At 45.3% G+C, this 19,711-nt stretch overlaps 1 protein-coding gene across 6 annotated transcripts in view; it reads right to left on the minus strand.

Moving 5' to 3' along the window:
• The window catches only part of NCOA1 (nuclear receptor coactivator 1), a 296,235-nt gene that overhangs the window by 95,991 nt on the left and 180,533 nt on the right, over positions 1 to 19,711 (minus strand). For all 6 annotated transcript variants that reach the window (XR_014523525.1, XM_083494093.1, XM_083494094.1 and 3 more), the window contains one exon: positions 4,118 to 4,223. Coding sequence is in view for 5 of the 6 variants with exons in the window: in XM_083494093.1 (XP_083350219.1) it covers positions 4,118 to 4,206 (89 nt within the window). In the remaining variant the exon portion in view is untranslated. The remainder of the gene's footprint in view (positions 1 to 4,117; positions 4,224 to 19,711) is intronic.

The raw sequence follows: 19,711 nt of genomic DNA on the forward strand, positions 1-19,711 counted from the left end.
AGACCTATTGACATTTTTTAAAAAGCTTGAGCAGGAGCAAAGCTATCTTTTGCAGGAAACCTCCCCCCCCCCAATGATTTTGTTAGATAAGGGCTACTGTGACTGTCTCTCATGGACTGGTTGAACGAAGAGGAAGGGGGTGGAGATGTTCCTTCAGGTATTCTAGGCCAAGGCCGTTTAGGGCTTTAAAGGTCAGCACCAACACTTTGAACTGTGCTCAGAAACGTACTGGGAGACAATGAAGATCTTTCAGGACTGGTGTTATATGGTCTTGGCAGCCATTCCCAGTCACCAGTCTGGCTTCCGCATTCTGGATTAGTTGTAGTTTCCAGGTCACCTTCAAAGGTAGCCCCATGGAGAGCACATTGCAGTAGTCCAAGCATGGAGGAGAGATTGGTGGCACTTAGGCGCAGTCTCAAAGGGACGCGGGTGGTGCTGTGTGTTAAACCACAGAGCCTAGGACTTGTGGATCAGAAGGTCGGCGGTTCGAATCTCCGCGACGGGGTCAGTTCCCGTTGCTCGGTCCCAGATCCTGCCAACCTAGCAGTTCGAAAGCACCCTCGGGTGCAAGTAGATAAATAGGTACCGCTCTGGCGGGAGGGTAAATGGCGTTTCCGTGCGCTGCTCTGGTTCGCCAGAAGCTGCTTAGTCATGCTGGCCACATGACCCGGAAGCTCCCTTGGCCAATAAAGCGAGATGAGCGCCGCAACCCCAGAGTCGGCCACGACTGGACCTAATGGTCAGGGGTCCCTTTACCTTTACCTTAGGCACAGTCTCAGATTGCTTAGAAAAAACCCCTGGAGAGAACAGAACTTAGGCAGCTATGGGGAGGTGGGACAAATGATCCATGGGGCAAGACCTACCAGAGATGAGTTGCTGTGCTCATTACGCCTGACACTCTGGTGCAAATTGCATTTTTGCTAATAAGGAGTTAATACCAACTTGCACAGTATGATTTACTGCTGACACACTCCTGTCATGTTAAGGAAGGGGTACTGGAACATCTGGAAGATCTGCTGGATAATGGGTTTGCTCTGATGATTGAAATATTAAGTAAATAGTAGCATGAGCACTTTAGTTGAGGTCAAATTAAGAGGGGGGATCAGTAAAGTAACTTGTGCATGAATTTATTTAAAGATTAAAGAACGTAACTCAATGCCCCTGTTGCTATGGCAACATGTAAGCTGTAGGAAAGAGAAGAATAAAGGCAATTTCCCCTAGAGAAAAGCATCATAAGGATATGATTTCAAAGAGAAAGTCTTCCTACCATACCAAAGTACCATCCCCTGCAACAGTTAAAACTCTCTAGAGGTTAATGCAAAAGAAAACGGCAAATTAGCAGACCCAAAGCTAGAACGAGGGCTGACAGCCAATGAAAAAGTATCTCAAGTCGATTAATCATACAAGCTAATTGATGAATTGCTTAATCAATCAGTTAAATTGGCATGGGCGTGCAAGTGAATAAAATAATAGTTAAATGAAAAATAAAGTAGTCTATTTTAGTTGATGCAAGCAAATGAAACAGCAGGAACCATCTTAAAAGAGAAGGAGAGACTGAGAGAAAGAGAAAGAGAAAAAGACATTTTCTAACGAAGGATGAACAGAGTTCTTCCATTCCATTATGCTAATGTTAGGGATGCCTACTTGGACTGGTGAGGGAGCTAAAAAAAACTGAACTCCTCTACTGGAAAAGGGAGGATCTGAATTTTCAGATTTCACTCTATTTTATGCCTCTGCAGCAGGCCCTCCCTGACAGCTTTCCCAGAGAATATGTTAATTTTAGTTTCTCTGCTTCTCTTTCTTCTAGTTTTTCACATCAGTTTTCAATATTTTTTTTCAATTTTCAATTCCCCCCCCCAAGACTTCATGAAAATTCAGCAGCATTTCAAAGCAAATTTATCTGAAATACACTTTTCGTATGTAATGTTGCCTAATATATATATTTCGGTGAAGTTGTTTTCCCTAAAAGAATGATTTTTATATACATTATTTTTACAAATATATGCATTTATAGGCACACTTTGCACTAGTATTTGCATTTCTGTACAGCACTTCCTTGCAAAATTCAGAGAAGTATGAATTCAGAGACTTTTGAAGGATAGCAGTGCATTCGTTCGCACACTGTTTCAGAAAGTACTTATGACATAGCTTTGCTTTGCACATGACCAGTTTTGCACAAAGCAGCTATGTGCTACAAATAATAATTAATTAATAGTAATTTTATTATCTATACCCTGCCCATCTGGCTGGGTTTCCCCAGCCATGTAAAGAACTGTCCACACAAAAGATTCACAATACACTTTATTGTGTGATTTCATGTTGGATCCCCACCCTTTTTCAGATTATCTGTGAACCAGAAAATCTAGATTCAATCGCAAAAATGGTTGAGGAGGATGCCGTGTGGACTCTAGGAAAAGCATGCAGCTGCAAGTAGCACCAAATACACACTGAACTGCCGTGTGGAGGGAACCTACTGCCAAAATGAGGTGAAAATGTTCAAGACATTCCTCCCGGGAGGTGACAAAGGCAGAGCGAATCATGCATGGTTCATGCCTGCCTGCCTGCCACCCACATTTTCAAAGAATTGCAAGGACCACCATGTCCATGTCTGGGAGCCCCAGAAAGATGCTCAAAGCCACAGGGAACCAGGCAGAGGGCCTTCTCGGTAGTGGCGCACACCCTGTGGAACGCCCTCCCACCAGATGTCAAAGAGATAAAAAACTACATTTGGAAGACATCTGAAGGCAGCCCTGTTCAGGGATGTTTTTAATGTGTGATACTTTAATGTATTTTTTATCTTTGTTGGAAGCTGCCCAGAGTGGCTGGGGAAACCCAGCCAGATGGGCAGGGTACAAATAATAAATTACTATTACAAGGGTCTGTCTACTATTACAAGGGCCTTCTCGGTAGTGGCGCCCGCCCTGTGGAATGCTCCGCCTTCAGATGTGAAGGAAATAAGCAGCTATCCTATCTTTAAAAGACATCTGAAGGCAGCCCTGTTTTGGGAAGCTTTTAATATTTAATGCTGTATTGTTTTTAACACTTGATTGGGAGCTGCCCAGAGTGGCTGGGGAAACTCACCCAGATGGGCGGGGTATAAATTATTATTATTATTATTATTATTATTATTATTATTATTATTATTATTCGCAAGACCATTTCTACCTTATAGCACAGCTGTGGGGTGGCCAAGTTAGAAAAAGATGAGGCCTGCATGAGCATGCAACGCCCTTACAAAGTTGAAGAAGGAAGACATTAATCGTGACAGCCAGCTTCTGCGCTTAATGACAAACCAGGGGAATGGAAAGGACAGGAGTAAAGGAAGAAAACAACTGGGTCTGTTTGCTCTGTGCAAATCCTGTAAATCCAACCCAAGAGGCATCTGGATTCTGGACACATCAGTGCTAATCTGGAAGGGAAGCTATTAAGCTGAAGTCCAGGATTCAGCTGGGAAATTCAGAGGGGGAGAATTTTGGAAGAATGGCTGTTTTTGAGATACCACAGGGGGCTGGCACTAACTTCTTGTATTTAACAAAATTTGCTGGTCAGTTAATGGGGAGGGGGATAGTTAATTGAACAAATAATTACATTCTGATGTTTAATCTTATGGATGAATTAACTAAATGTGGCAGTCTTAGTTAAAACCCGGCCTTTGGGCGAGAACTGAGCAGTAGGAGGTTTCCTTTACCTGTTCATGGCGGAAGAAAGACTGCCATCTCTGGATGAAAAAGAGAACATTATACTACTTAGTCTGGCGGGTGGTCAATATTGCTCCTCCAAGTTTTTAATTCCCAGTGGGACTTTAGGATTCTCTCTCGTTTTGCAATCCAAACAACTGTAGCACGTGGACTGAACGAAAAGCCTGAATTAATCAGCAAGTTAAAACAGATTCAGCAACAAGCTAACAGTTGCTCCCAAGGAGTGAAGAGGAGCAGATGGGAAGTTGAGCTCCATCTTGCACAGTAGCTACTCTCAAACACCCGAGCCCTGGTGGGAAGTGTGAACTATTTGAGTTGATGAAATCTGCTCCCATCTGCTTGTGAGGAATGAGAGTGTTAGAACGACAGAGGACGCTCCCCACCCCTGGACGGAACAAATCTGCAAAGTCCTTACTCACCTCTGGGCTAGGGTGTTACACGGAGACCCCTTCCTCTTCTGGGAATCTGGGTTTGCCGGGTCTGTTGAACTGTTCCCGAGGCCACTCATGTTGAGTCAGTTCACACCTGAGGAGCAAACAAGGAACAAGGCTCAAGGACAAAGCAGAGTAAAATGGGTAAAATCAAGGGATTGCGTGGTTGGCCCAGAGCAGATTTCGGCTCAGGTGATCCAGCAGAGGAGATGTGAGGCAGGTGCTTTCTAATAGCTTCCTCTCTCTTTCAACAGCCACATGACACCAGGGCCCAACCTCCAACCAGCTTTTATGCAAAAAGCTTGCCACATAATATTATGTCTTCTCAGCTTTGCTAACCTTTAGCAGGACTTTCTGAAAAGTGCTTAGTCCCATCGCACAGATGCACTAAGGCAGGCAAGCAGTAGGTACGTCTTCACTATGATAACCTCTTCCCACGTGTCACCATCTGCTTTGGAGTTTTAGAGAAGCCCCCTGAATAATTTTCTTGGGGAAACAAGAGGGAGGAAGCCTCTCTCCTTCATTGATGAATACTGCAACTCTGATAAAGGTAGCACTTAGTGAAGGTGCTGCAGGATGGAATGCGCCCGTTCAGGTTTTTCACCTGGGATGACGGTTTTCTGGACAATTTTGAATCCTATGCAAATTAGAAGATTTTCAGTTTGCACTGGAAACTTTTCTGATGCCCTAGAACAGGGGTGGGGAATCTCTGGTCTTCAGGTGCTGTTGGACTCCCATCAGTCCCTGTCAGGATGGATAGTGCTCAGTTGGTCCAAGAACATCTGGTGGGCCACAGGCTCCCCCTTCCTGCCCTATACGTAAAGGTCTAGGGACCTCTGACCATTAGGTCCAGTAGTGACCGACTCTGGGGTTGCCGTGCTCATCTCGCTTTATTGGCCAAGGGAGCTGGCATACAGCTTCTGGGTCATGTGGCCAGCATGACTAAGCCGTTTCTGGTGAACCAGAGCAGCACACAGAAACGCCGTTTCCCTTCCCGCCGGAGCCGTACCTATTTATCTACTTGCACTTTGACATGCTTTCAAACTGCTAGGTGGGCAGGAGCAGGGACCAAGCAACGGGAGCTCACCCTGTCGTGGGGATTCGAACCACCGACCTTCTGATCAGCAAGTCCTAGGCTCTGTTGTTTAACCCACAGTGCCACCTGCGTCCCTCCTGCCCTACAGAGCAACTTAATTCAACATGCTTGTTTTAAACAAAACTGAAAACTTTGAAGCTGCCACGCTTGCCTAATATTGTGTGCGCAGTTGGCATCTATTTACTGCAGTGGTGGAATGTGTCTCCACGCCACCTGGGGTAGGGCGAGGGGAGGAGAATAAACCAGACCCACCCCACCCCCACCGCTGGAATCAAAGGGCACACAGCTGCTGTATCCCCACGCTGCCCTCCCCGAGCAGCCTTGCAAAGCTGGGATCCGGGGAGGGCGGTGCTGGTGCAGGAAGAAAACAACAATCACGCACTGTGCCACCTGCCCACACAGTGGGGAGCCTGGCCAGCCAACACAGAACTTGGCGGGCACAGAGCCGGCACCCGCATGCTGGTACCCGCAATGTGGCGTGGCCCGTGCTCCCCTCCCGGCATTGGTTGGGAGGAACCAACACCGGGAGAGGCTTGCCAGGCTGTGCTGCAGACACACACTTCGTACCCCCTCAAAACTCTACACACGGGGCCACGACCCTTCTGATTCACTGTCACCAATGAACTTATCAAACAGAACGTTTTCCTTGGAGAAATAAGCACTGGAAAAATTCCCATCACGTGTCACTGGGCAATACCCAATGCACTGCTTTCACTAGCACAGGGTTTCCCAAACTTGGGTCTTCATCTGTTTTTAGACTACAATTTCCATCATCCCTAGCTAGCAGGACCAGTGGTGGGGGTGATGGGAATTGTAGTCCAAAAACAGCTGGAGAGACAAGTCTGCGAAACCCTGCGCTAGCACAATGACTTTGGGCAGCAAAACAGTTTCTTCGCCGTGGTGCCTAGTTATGGAATGTCTTCCCTTTTTGCCAGGCAAAAACATTCTTTACTGCCCAGGTGTTTCTAATGTTACATGCTCTTTTAACCCTTTTCTCTATTATATTATTACTGTCCTTGTATTGTGGCACAAATGATTGTACACCACACTGAAATCCCAAATAGAATGAAAGGCAGTATGGAAACAGTTTGGGGCCACCAACTTGCCATTGTCTAAGCGTATCTGGTTGGCTGCTATGGGAAATAAGATGGTGGGTTAGGTGGACCTTTGCTCTGATCCAGCAATGCTCCTCTGATGTTTGAAGGAGAGAGGAGCATCAAGAGCCATCAACCTCCCCACTCCGCTCCTCAGCCAACCAAACAAAAGCATTTAATCCAGACCTCTGTGTGGTACTTGCAGGAAAGAGGTACAAGAACAAGCAAAGGAAGAAGTGCTATAGATCAAACGGTCTTAGATCACCAGCAAGTGAGCTAGGCAAAGAGAGATGGAAAAGGAACTCCTCAAATAGCAAGCTAGAACCTTAGCAAAGTACATTTACTAATAGCCCCTAAGGAAGCTTTTTTAGGCCAAAATTCCACCCTGTATTCCGCCCTAGGTCTCTAGCTACAGCCGTCCTTAAACGAAGATTTTAAAGGTCAGTTCCTTTAAGGAATAAAAGTGTGGCACCCTTGGGATGCCATTTCCTCATTAACACTTGCTTGTAATTTTCAGAGGAAGATGAAGCAGACACCTTGCCAGGAAGACACTTGTGAGGCTAAGACTGCAGTCCTAAGGAGTACACCTCACGGAATGTAATGGGGTTTACTTTTGAGTAAACATGCACAAATCCCTAATCCTAGAAGTGATTAATTTGGAAGTCAGTCCCATTGATTTCATTGGAAGGAGGTAAGCGGTTTCTGCTTGTTACTAAAAAGTTAACAGAGTCACTTGTCCTAAAATGGATTTGTCAGTCTGAAAAGGACTGGGCCAAATGTTGTCATTTTCAATCACCTATAGTCGGTTTGAAATGATTCTCTGCGTGTTGTTTGCTAACATACAAATCATTTTTATCAAGATGAAGGTGTTTGTTCAAAGCCAGAAATCTTTTTAGTAGTATTATCACCCCCAATAGATACCGGTAATTCCCACCTGTGCAAGCTTTGGAAACCTTGGTCACCTGTCCTGATTTAAAAGGGAGAGAATAACCATAAAAATGAGAAAACTGCTGTTCAAGAACCAGCAGCTGAGCCAATGACCACTGATATAATTTTATTTCTCTTCTGTGGCGTACTTGGAGACTAAAACGATGCCAAAACAAACGTAATGGGGAGGAGGGGGAACAGACTTGGCCCTTTCCAAGCCAAAGACTGCAAAACTCATCTGCTCCGGGTACAAGAGCTATGCATTCATTACAGGCTTGATTTTTCAACCATTTCCTCCAGGGCTCTCCAATTTGCTTAAACCGCTCTTTATTTATAGCCAGCTTTGGCTCTGCTTCAAAAAAAATTAAATTCACACCAGAAATTATTATGCCAATATGAAAACTCTTGGCCTGCTCACACGAGCCAGGAAACCATTCACAAAAGACTTGAAATGCTGTTAATGAAAGCTAGGCACTTTGTTCAAAGGGAATGTTTTCCAGGATCAGGGCCACAAACCAGATATCTATACCCTCCCACCCCCTCAAATCCCATTCAGGGAGAAGATAAGAAAGAAGATGGTGACCTTGGCAAAATCGTCTGCATGTCCAATAAAGCCAAAGACAGAACTGCAGGCTTAGCTGAAATATTTGGCTCCATCCAGACTCGAGATGTAATATGTTCAGGGCTTCTTTTTAATTGTAAATCCAGTTTATTTTGCAACGGACCTTGCCAAGGCTGACAAGCCAAAAACAATTTAAACTATCCTAAAAATAGCTTTGATGGTGTAGTTGGAAAAATGATTCGACCCCTAGAGCTCCAAATATGTCTCCCAGCTCTAAAGGTGATACTTGCTCCAGGCGGCGGTGGGGAGAGAGCGGTCATCTGCAGTTGTGCGCACGGACCATCCCTGTACTGACCACCTTTGCTCCACATCCTCTGCCCTCTTCTCAGTTACCAGAAGACGGATTCCTGAGAATGTGCACATTCTAGTCTGCTTGCACATAGGAAATGGCACAATTAGTGGGAGTCCCAAACCATGCATGCTTTTTTTTTTGGGGGGGGGGGGACATGAACGGCCACTGATGGAGCAAGAGGGGTTGCAGCATTGAAACTAAATAAAGAAATCCTGAACTGTTTTGAGATACTGCCTGGAGCAGTTATGTACTTGCGGCAAACCAAGAGTCTAGTGACAGAATTCAGAAATGGCAGAGGAGTAGACAGATTGAACACACTGAGGTAGAAGGCCTGGGATGATGATGATGATAATAATAATTAATAATAATTACTATTATTATTATTACTATTATTATTAGAATTGCCATCATTCTGCCCGGATACCGAGGTCCAGTGCCGAGGGCCTTCTGGCGGTTCCCTCGTTGCGAGAAGCCAAGTTACAGGGAACCAGGCAGAGGGCCTTCTCGGTAGTGGCACCCGCCCTGTGGAACGCCCTCCCAGCAGATGTCAAAGAGAAAAACAACTACCAGACTTTTAGAAGACATCTGAAGGCAGCCCTGTTTAGGAAAGCTTTTAATGTCTAATAGAATATTTTATTTTAATATTTTGTTGGAAGCAGCCCAGATGGGCAGGGTATAAAAAATAAATAACAACTATTATTATTATTATTATTATTATTATTATTATTATTATTATTATTATTATTATTATTGCCTAATAATAATAATAATAATAATAATAATAGAAGCCCCACCCATCTGGCTGGATTTCCTCAGGAGAGAGGGAAACAGACCAGAATGACCTAGCTAAGAAAGCTTTCTTTCCAGCTCTTCCGATTTGTTTCCCTCTATACGCAGAGTCTCTCAGGAGCCGAGTAAGAAGGGAATGATTGAGACACATCAGCGAGAAGAGGAATCCTCTTCTGGATAAGCTGCTCCAGCCCATTCTGCTGAAACCACCTCCATTCTGGCACAGGGAGAAGCAGTTGCTGAAGCCTGCAAGGTGTTACTATTGAAAAGGATGGTCTACCCAACTGATTTACCTGAAGTTACTGTGGACCGATTTCCATTCTGAAGGAAATCAGCCCTGAGTGCTCACTGGAAGGACAGATCCTGAAGCTAAGGCTCCAATACTTTGGCCACCTCATGAGAAGAGAAGACTCCCTGGAAAAGACCCTGATGTTGGGAAAGATGGAGGCCACAAGGAGAAGGGGACGACAGAGGACGAGATGGTGGGACAGTGTTCTTGAAGCTACCAGCATGAGTTTGACCAAACTGCGGGAGGCAGTGGAAGACAGGAGTGCCTGGCGTGCTCTGGTCCAGGGGGTCACGAAGAGTTGGACATGACTAAACAACAACAACAACCGTGGACTCCAGAACTGACCCCTATGACCCTTTGCCAACTCCTGGGATCCTTGAAACTGAAGCTTACCTCCAAACCTATAGCCTGAGGGATACATCCTGGGTTAGTTCCAGAAGCAAATCCACAGGTAATTAGAAGTCAGATTAGGGAGCTGCAGCTAAAGCAAGCATCAGATGCTAGAACAAATATTTCCTGGGCAGCTTTTATTTATTGTTCTGGTTTCTGTCAATCAGATGCCTCTCCTCTAAGCAAACATCAACCGTTCTCAATTAGAGATGATTAAGAGCCATCCAAAAGGACTCGTTTATATCTATATCTATCCTCTTTCAAAGACCCTATTAGTCGCTTAGCTCCATACTTGGAACGTCAAGTGTCTCTTCTACTTTTGCAGATTCCAAAATACTGAAACCACCTGTTGGCGCAGCAAGGCAACGCATGAATCATTAAGTAAACCACTCCACTGAGCCAGAAAGGGCTGGGCCCCGACTTGATTTTGTAAGTGGAATTTTCTGTTTTTGACCTCCCATTAAGAGGAAACGGTCAACAGTCCACGTCAAACCAGCCACATCAATAATGGCCAAGGAAAACAAGCACACTCGGCTGCCTGGGGGCGTCGTCAGGAAAGGGCAAGATTTCAGAGACCCATCTGTTACTGGACGGGCTACCATGCCAAATTCTGCTTGTGTTCTCTTCTCACCTGTTCCACGCGATCCATTCCAGCAACTGTGCAATGCAGGATTCCTTCCACTGGACGCTGAACCTTGACTGGCACTTCCCAAGGCACTACCTTATTGTGCCCCAAATGCTAACAGCTGGCTCCGGATTAGAATCAAAAACAACTTCCCACAATCCTCTAAGCACAGTTGCTCTTATCTTCCCCCAGGCTAAGCTTGATGGAGAGGCTGACAGATGGAGCTACTGGCACTGCTGCCAGACAATATGTGGGGTGTACAGTCAGCAGAATCTCTTTCAAGGATCAGAAGAAGCACCGACCCAGAACCAAAGAATAAAGCTTCCATCAAGGGGCATTCGCATGGAAGCTTCCCACATTAGTGGATCCATGAAGATGTTGATTCACCAACTTCCAAATGTTTTCTCAAAGCCTGCCTGCACATACCTGTGCTTCAATGGCAGGTCACACATGCAAACAGGCACCAGGAAGCCCAGGCTGAATGTGCAAGTACCTAACTGCAAGTTCTCAGCTGGTGCTCAGGAAGAAATTCTTGCAAAAGGAGACAGGACACCAAGTGAGAGACCCCAACTCTGGAGCACAAATAGTGACCCAGCGCAGATGAAGCACGCCTTGCACTGAAAAGCACATTGATCAGATTCACACAATGCACTCCAAGCAAATGTGCCGTCCAAAGGGCATTTCACATGTTATGGGTTGAGGGTATACATAACATGGACATTCTGAAGCTGGTATCTATCACCAGGCAGTGTTTGGTCCTACCATCCAACTACGACCAAGCTTGAAAAGCTCATCCTCTGGTCAAGTCCTTCGGAATCGCCTCCGACGATGATTAACGACCTGAGCCTCTGATAAGGCTCCAGGCACGTTCCCTCATTACACAGAGTATCCACCAGAAGGAAGGACGAGAAAATAGGAGCTACATTGCATAGAGTTTTATTTCTAGTTACACAGACAGAAAAGAAATATACATGCTCTCTCTGTGAAAGCAGAGAGCAACTGAAAAACAAAGGAACAGGAAACCAGTAACATCACATCCGTCTCCTGTCTTCCATGAGACTTCCGATAGCCTGGAATCTCTGAAATGCAAAACAAAGTCTTGCGACTCCAAGCACTGCACAGTGGCAACAAACAGAAATCTAACAGGTGGAGCAGCTTACTTGGACCATAGACCTTGCAGCAGCGTTAAAAGGCAGCAAAATGCCTGTTTAGTTATTACTATGTTTAACTACCATTGGGAAGGAGATGTCATTTAGATTTTCTACTTCAGCTACCAAAATGTCTCCAGCCACCAGCTCCCTTCTCCAGCAACTGAAGCTCCAGAATCTACCTCGTGCCTTTTTTATTTGCAAGGCTCTACAGAAATGGTAGGAACCCTTTTGTCAGTCTGGGCGCCACTAACAGTGGTGGCCAGGGGCCGAAGTGAAAGTGGGAGGAGCAAAGAGTGAATTTTATCTTTGTACAGTAGGCTACTTCCTGCAAATGCTCACACACTTCTCTCCATCCTCCATCCAGGAAACAAGAAGCACAAGGAGTTCAAGGATGCATTCCAGTCTGGCAAAAATGCTTAAGGGTGCATTCAAGGAGGGGGTGTGGCCTGGGGAGAGTCTTGAGGGCCAAAGAGAGAGGCTTGGAGGGCCACATTTGGCTCTCCAGCCTAAGGTTCTCCACCCCTGCTTTACAGTTTAAAAGGCTGGGAAACATTTGGCCCACAGGCCATTTTGGTGAAAGGGCACCCACCTGTCAGTCACCTGACATCATAGGATTATCAGGCACCAAGATCTTTTATCTCCCATCTGAGCACCAAGTTCTAAGATAAGAGATTTTCCCCAATGCTAAAATTGGAGATAAGCTTCTGCCTCCTCCTTTGACAATAAAGTTTACACAGAAAGCTGCCTGTAGAAATGACAAAATAAAAAAATTCCTTCCAGTAGCACCTTAAAGACCAACTAAGTTAGTTCTTGGTATGAGCTTTCGTGTGCATGCATGTGTATCTGAAGAAGTGTGCATGCACACGAAAGCTCATACCAAGAACTAACTTAGTTGGTCTTTAAGGTGCTACTTGGAAGGAATTTTTTTATTTTGACTATGGCAGACCAACACGGCTACCTATCTGTAACTGTAGAAATGACGCCAGGATACAACCCAAGACTGGAGCCTTCCTTTAAAGAAATTATCTAAGCAGGAGGCAAGAAAAGAAACTTCACCATTACATACTGATAGAAAACTAAGGTACAGAAAGATAAAAACTGCCATTGGGCTTCACTTAAACTAATAGTAGTTTTGCTATTGGCCACCATAGAGGCAAACCGTTTGCCCTTGGCCAGATTTTTATGAAGCACAGGTGATGGCTGCATGTTGACAGCCACCAGCACAAGATAAAGGGGTCCCAAAGGAATGTATGGTCCTACAGCTGCTACCTATGAACAGCAACTAGCTCTCACCACTCAACCAGCAATTGGTTCTCCAGAAGATCCCATGAACGCCTCTTAAACGTTCACATCCATGTGGAGTCCCTGCGCCCTGCCCTCCACTGCTAAAGTGACCCCTACCATGAGCTGTGCTGTGCACAGATGTTCTTGAGATGCTGCGAGTACCTGGTTCCAAAACTGGCCCTAGATCAAGAAGACCACAACTGACGCTCAAGGGCAAACAACAGGTGCGGGAAGATGGAAGCCTGAACCAAGTAGTCCAATAAACTGCTCCAATATAATATTAATAATAATAAATAATAATAATAATAATAATAATAATAATAATAATAATAATTTATACCCCGCCCATCTGGCTGGTATTCCCCAGCAACTCTGGGAGGCTTCCAACAAAATATTAAAATACAATAATCCATCAAACATCAAAAGCTTCCCTAAACAGGGCTGCCTTCAGATGTCTTCTAAAAGTCTGGTAGTTGTTTTTCTCTTTGACATCTGGTGGGAGGGCGTTCCACAGGGCGGGTGCCACCACCGAGAAGGCCCTCTGCCTTGTTCCCTGTAACTTGGCTTCTCGAAGCGAGGGATCTGCCAGAAGGCCCTCAGCGCTGGACCTCCAATGCAAGTGCCCTATGTGCGGAGGCTTCCCATTCTTAGGGTGTGAAATGGGAAATGCCTTAAATGTGGATTATCCTACAAATTCATTTAAATAGGTATGAAACAGCTATGACTCCTAGTTACTACATGAAGTCTCAGAGTTTAGAAGCAGAGTGTGCCCAATTACCAGATGCTGGGAGATGTACAAGGGATGAGTAGCTCCTTCAACATCTTACTTATGTGGCATCCAGCTAACTATTACTGAAAACAGAATGCTAGGATAGTTGTGTAACAGTTCAGCAGTCATTAAATTACAGAAGCAACATAAAGATTATAAATGGGACCAAATGCATAAAGGGCTCAGAGTTCTCTTATCCACCCACAAAAGTAGTCATGCATGGATTTGTGATATTTAGTTTTCCACACTTTGGGTCCCAAGGTGGCTGACAAAGAATGTTAAAAACAACAAAGAATAATATAAAGGCTGAGTACAACAAGAAGAAAAAACGAATAGCATTAAGAAGAAAAAATGCTATCCCCAAAACAAGACTCTGATTTGAATTGACCAGCAGAGAAACAGAAAGATTCCGAAATTACCATGTTTTTGCTCATCGCTCAGCAGTGGCTGAGCTGGGTGGGCCCCCTTCAGGAGGGGGGTGCCACAAACAAAAAGGCCCTGTCCGTAATGCCTTTATTCACTTCTTAAGGCATGGAAACATGGAAAAAGTCCTCGGGTGATGATCTGAATGTACAGGTAGGTACATCTGATATATTTCCAAGGAATTCTACACTTACAAAAAAAAACAAAAAAACTAGGCCCCCTCCAAACAATCAGAAGGAAGCCTTCTGCCTCCACAAGGTTTGAAAGGAACCACCATCCAGCTGGAACTCTCCACATGCATTTCTCAGCCCTGAAATGCTCAGGATTAATTACTAAGAACATGGTATGTCAACTCCAATGTTTCCTGCTAAAACACCCTGTCTTGTAGGCTCTCCTATCCTCTCCCCCAGAAGGTGACTGCTCTCTGGATGATTCCCGTATCTGACTCAACATATCAGAAATGATCACCGTTCTAAGTGATGACATTAAAAGCATCGGCCTGAAACAAAAAATGAGCAGAAGTGACTAATAAAATACTGTTGCTTGAGATGATAGCAAGATTAAAACAAAAACAACAAAAAAATGCATTTCCAACAGCAATTAAAAACTTCAGCATTAACCACCATCATGTTCTGTCTGTACATGTTTATTTACATATCAGGAAGCTCCGTTTTAGAAGCCTGCGCTTCAACTGGTGGCCAGGCAAGTTGGCCAGGCAAAAAGGAGGGCAAACCGGGAGCGATGAAGCAAGGGGGTGGCTGCTAGGATAAAGGTGCTCTCTCCCACAATGTTAGGGACAAGCTTCCCCAGTAACATCTATGGGTCGCTGCAAAAAACTGCCCGGCTCATGGTGCCAGTTTGAGCTTCCATTCTTCCAGCATCTTCCAGTACCTTTAAAGCCCTATAAGGCATAGGACCCTCATACCTACAGGACCACCTCTCCTGGTATGCCCCACGGAGGACCTTAAGGTCTGCAAATAATAACGTCTTGGAGGTCCCGTCCCGAGCCTCAAGGAAATTAGACTGGCCTGGACCAGGGCCAAGGCCTTTTCGGCTGTGGCCCCAGCCTGGTGGAACACTCTGTCGCAAGAGACCAGGGCATCTTTCCGCAGGGCCTGCAAGATGGATCTGTTCCGCCAGGCCTTTGGTCGGGGTTCAGACTGACTTCCCCTCCCCTTTCATAAGAACTAGCATGAAAGCGGCCTCCCAATTTTTCTCACAGGCCCATATAAGTTCAGCACAAACAGTTGGGCCTGGTGAGCATTTAAGGTCCCCAACCCTAATCTGCAGGTTGCCATCTGACTGGATTTTATTCTGATCCTGATCTGATTTGAGGATGTATTTTAATTGATTGCCTGATTTTATGTGGCTCCAATACTCTGGCCACCTCATGAGAAGAGAAGACTTCCTGGAAAAGACCCTGATGTTGGGAAAGATGGAGGGCACAAGGAGAAGGGGACGACAGAGGACGAGATGGTTGGACAGTGTTCTTGAAGCTACCAGCATGAGTTTGACCCAACTGTGGGAGGCAGTGGAAGACAGGAGTGCCTGGTGTGCTCTGGTCCAGGGGGTCACACAGAGTCGGACACAACTAAACAACTAAACAACAACAAAAAGCATGTAAAATTTTAAAATCGGAAATCAGCTACCAATTATGGAAAGGTGCATTTTTAACTGCTTGTATAAGCCTGACAGAATAGAAAAGTTTTGAGCTGGTGTTTGAAGGCAGAAACAGAAGGTGCCTGCTAAATCTCCATGGGCAGAGTATTCCGCAGGACTGAGCCATTGACACTAAAGACTCCTGTTTCTTGATGCTGCCAAATGAGCCTCACCAACTCGGGGAAATTGGGTCAACATTAGCACACCCAGACATTATAACAACATAACAGAATAAAGCTTCGCATTAACATTCTAGATTGCGAGTGGATGGCACGTCCAATATGAAAGGACAGCATGATCCAGCCACTGTGACATTTACTGATCAAAAAAGGAACAGGACGAAAAAAAATGTTTGATTAGCCACCAAGTTCTACAAATGAGCAAAGTGGCTGGCCTGGCAGCAGCCTTTGCATTCATTACTGCACAAGGGGATAATTTTGACAGAGCACCATAAAGCCAGTTTGACTGACAGAAGACAAATACCTAGATCTCCAAGGAAATATCAAGAGCTCCCGCTTCTTTTGACTCAGAATTGCATTATCTCAGCTTCAAGCCTGGAGATTCTGCCTTTCACCCAAATGTTTCTTAAACATCTAAAACTGCAGGAGACAAGAGTCAAAGGTCGCTTCCACACTTGCACCTTTTGCATCATTCGCTCACTTTCTATGGAGAATCAGGACACCATTATCAAAACATTGCAGTGCACTGAATTCCAAATTGTTCTGTGGATTTTCAGATCTATTTGTAGCATTTCAGCACTGATGTTCTTAAGGGTTCCTGTACCTTTAATTAAAAGTATCCTGTTTGCAGTACTTTCTTCTCTATCCACTGTCTCCAAATCGTTCGTTCGTGTGTGTGTGTGTGTGTGTGTGTGTGTGTGATGTCCCCTCCCCCTCAGTTTTAATTACCTTTTTCTAGTTGTGATTAATTATTGGCTTCCTCTTTTTTTTAAAAAAAAAGCACTTTTCACTATAAAAATATAAAAATTAACCCCAATTTAAAAATAAACAATACAAAGCAATTAAGCTTTCTCTCCTACCTGGCAGAAACATCACTCTAAAAGGACCTTTGCTGAATGTAACTTACTAGTGAGTAAAGATTAAAGCAGGATCGTAAGCATGGAGGAGGGCACTCCTGGATAACATAGTGCTATATTAAGTGCTATGTTGAGCCTCCATTTAATTTCACTTCCAGCTAATTGTGAAATGCAATGCCTCAGCAGTACTAAAGGCACCACTCTGGAAGCAAGCAAAGTGCTTCAAACTATTATAAACATCTTCTCTTCATGTTAGAAGAGCATCTGATTCCATGTTACTCATTATGGAGTCATTGGAAATTCAAATCTACTTCTTTATAGCAGCTGTTTCCCTTCTGCATGCCAAATGGTGTCATTACTAGAGTTGTGCTTATGGAAATGACACACACACACAAATTTATAACCAGGAAAGTGGCATTAAAAACACGCATTTGTTGTTAACATCGAAACACTTCCCACCTGGCTGATCTTCCACTTGCAAAAGCCAATCTCCTTCATGTTTGCAGAGTTGCAGATTCTTTTCCCACTGCAGACACAGCCTCTTTTGCAGACTGAACAGTTTGGTTCAATATCACCTCTCTCATTAGTTGGTCTGTGGCACTCAGCTGAACACAGCAACACTCCTTCCCAAAGTCAAGCATTCATTCTTTCCACAGCCAACCTCAGCACTGCTACAGCTGAGACACTAAGAACATCGGCTCATTCAGGGATGGCAGGCACACCTGGCTGATGACAACTTGGTTGCCACTGAAGAAGCAGTCGACTCACGACCACAAAGAGCTTCGCTCTGTGGCCAGGATGCGCTCAAGACATTTTGGTGCCCAAAGGAGATACCGTATTTTTCGCTCTATAAGACGCACCAGACCACAAGACGCACCTAGTTTTTGGAGGAGGAAAACAAGAAAAAAAATATTCTGAATCTCAGAAGCCAGAACAGCAAGAGGGATCGCTGTGCAGTGAAAGCAGCAATCCCCCTTGCTGTTCTGGCTTCTGTGATAGCTGCGCAGCCTGCATTCGCTCCATAAGACGCACACACATTTCCCCTTACTTTTTAGGAGGGAAAAAGTGAGTCTTATAGAGCAAAAAATACGGTAATTCAAAGCTCATCCCCCTCCCCAATCACACTGCAAAAGTTCACCCCCCTAAACCCCACTGAAATAAATAGAAAGTGTATATGCTGCTTGTGGCGAAGAATTTCCAGATGAATTCTGCTCCACAGCTCAGAACTTCACGTTTGTTACTACTCAGTAACCCTTGATGCCTGTCGTCTTTGTCCATGGAGTTTTCATCAAACCTTTCCATTCTTAAGGAAATCAGCCCTGAGTGCTCACTGGAAGGACAGATCCTGAAGCTGAGGCCCCAATACTTTGGCCACCTCATGAGAAGAGAAGATCCCTGGAAAAGACCCTGATGCTGGGAAAGATGGAGGGCACAAGGAGAAGGGGACGGCAGAGGACGAGATGGTGGGACAGGGTTCTCGAAGCTACCAGCATGAGTTTGATCAAACTGCGGGAGGCAGTGGAAGACAGGAGTGCCTGGCGTGCTCTGGTCCAGGGGGTCACGAAGAGGCGGACACGACTAAATAACAACAACTCCTCTTGGTGGCCCTTAAAACCTGCTTCATGTGACAATCATTTCACTTTCCTCTTGATAGGGCCATCTTGGGGCACTACAGTATAAAAGCAGGTGGGTCCCCTTGCCAGTTTTGTTGGTTTTGGAACAGAAGAGACTGCAGGTGAGATCTGCCAAGGAGCAAAGTGGCAGAGAAGGACAACCTCCTTCACTTTTAAGGCTCATCTACACTTAGCTTTTGCCCCACTCCTTCCAGGCACAGGTCTATTATGTGTCAGGGCATTCTGCTTGTTTCTTTTCTCTCCTGTAGCTTTCCCCGTGAAAACCCACTCTTCAGCACTCAATCACAGCAAACATCAATTCAGGATTTCACAGGGAGAGCTGGAGTGGGGGTGCTTAGGCAGGGAGCTTTTAAGTGCAGACCATGCCTGGAAAGACCAGAGGAAAGGTAAGTGTGGGTTAGCCCTTAGCCAACTTCAGGAAACCACCATTTCGTCTGACTTCCTCGCTAGTGAACATTCTTAGTGCAAACGTGGCATTTTTGTCTTTAGGATCCAGAAAGGGGGGGGGGACCTGGGTAACACTGAAACGGGATATAACGCTTGCATTTCATCCCACTTAAAATAAAAATTGCAAACTGATGAGGAAATTACGTGGAGAACTAAACCTAGAAATGGAAAAATGAAAACCTTAGAGAAACAGTCAGGCTTCTCATTCTTCCAAATGAAAAGGAAGAGCATATCTGGAAAATAAAAGAACAAAAAGTATGTTTAAATATAAACATAAAGGTAAAGGGACCCCTGAAGTTAAGTCCAGTCATGAACGACTCTGGGGTTGTGGCGCTCATCTCGCTTTACTGGCCGAGGGAGCCAGCGTTTGTCCGCAGGCAGTTTTTCTGGGTCATGTGGCCAGCATGACTAAGCCGCTTCTGGCGAAACCAGAGCAGCACATGGAAATGCCATTTACCTTCCCACTGGAGCGGTACCTATTTATCTACTTGCACGTTGATGTACTTTCGAACTGGTAGGTTGGCAGGAGCTGGGACCGAACAACGGAAACTCACCCCATCGCGGGGATTTGAACCGCCGACTTTCTGACTGGCAAGCCCTAGGCTCAGTTCGTTTCTACCACAGCGCCACCCGCATCCCAATGCTTAAATATATGAAGTCCAAATAGAGAAGAAGCACCGCTCATCTCCTGAGAGCAAAAATGCCCTTTCCACAAACAGGGAAGAGCCCTGCTCAAAGGGCCAGCAGAGGCAGCCGCAATAGAGCAGGGAGGATGGTGGTGGTGCTACTTCTGGAAAGCGCATGGCAGGTGCTGCTACAATAGCCCCCCCCCCCGCCGCCTTGCATGCCACTTACTTGCATGTCACTGTGGTGAAAATGCTACTTTACTCAAGTGACCAGGCAGCTGGCAAACTGAATCCCGGGGATAAAATACGTGGGATTTTTTTTCTTTTAAATGGTGTGACCAGGGCAGTCCATGGCCATATTGCCACAAAGCAGAATTCGAGATGAGCCCTAGGCATGTTGCTAAACAAGAAGAGCCCTAATGAAGTGGC

The sequence above is a fragment of the Podarcis liolepis genome (genome assembly GCF_965112155.1).
Source record: "Podarcis liolepis genome assembly, chromosome: 3".
NCBI classification, from domain to species: domain Eukaryota; kingdom Metazoa; phylum Chordata; class Lepidosauria; order Squamata; family Lacertidae; genus Podarcis; species Podarcis liolepis.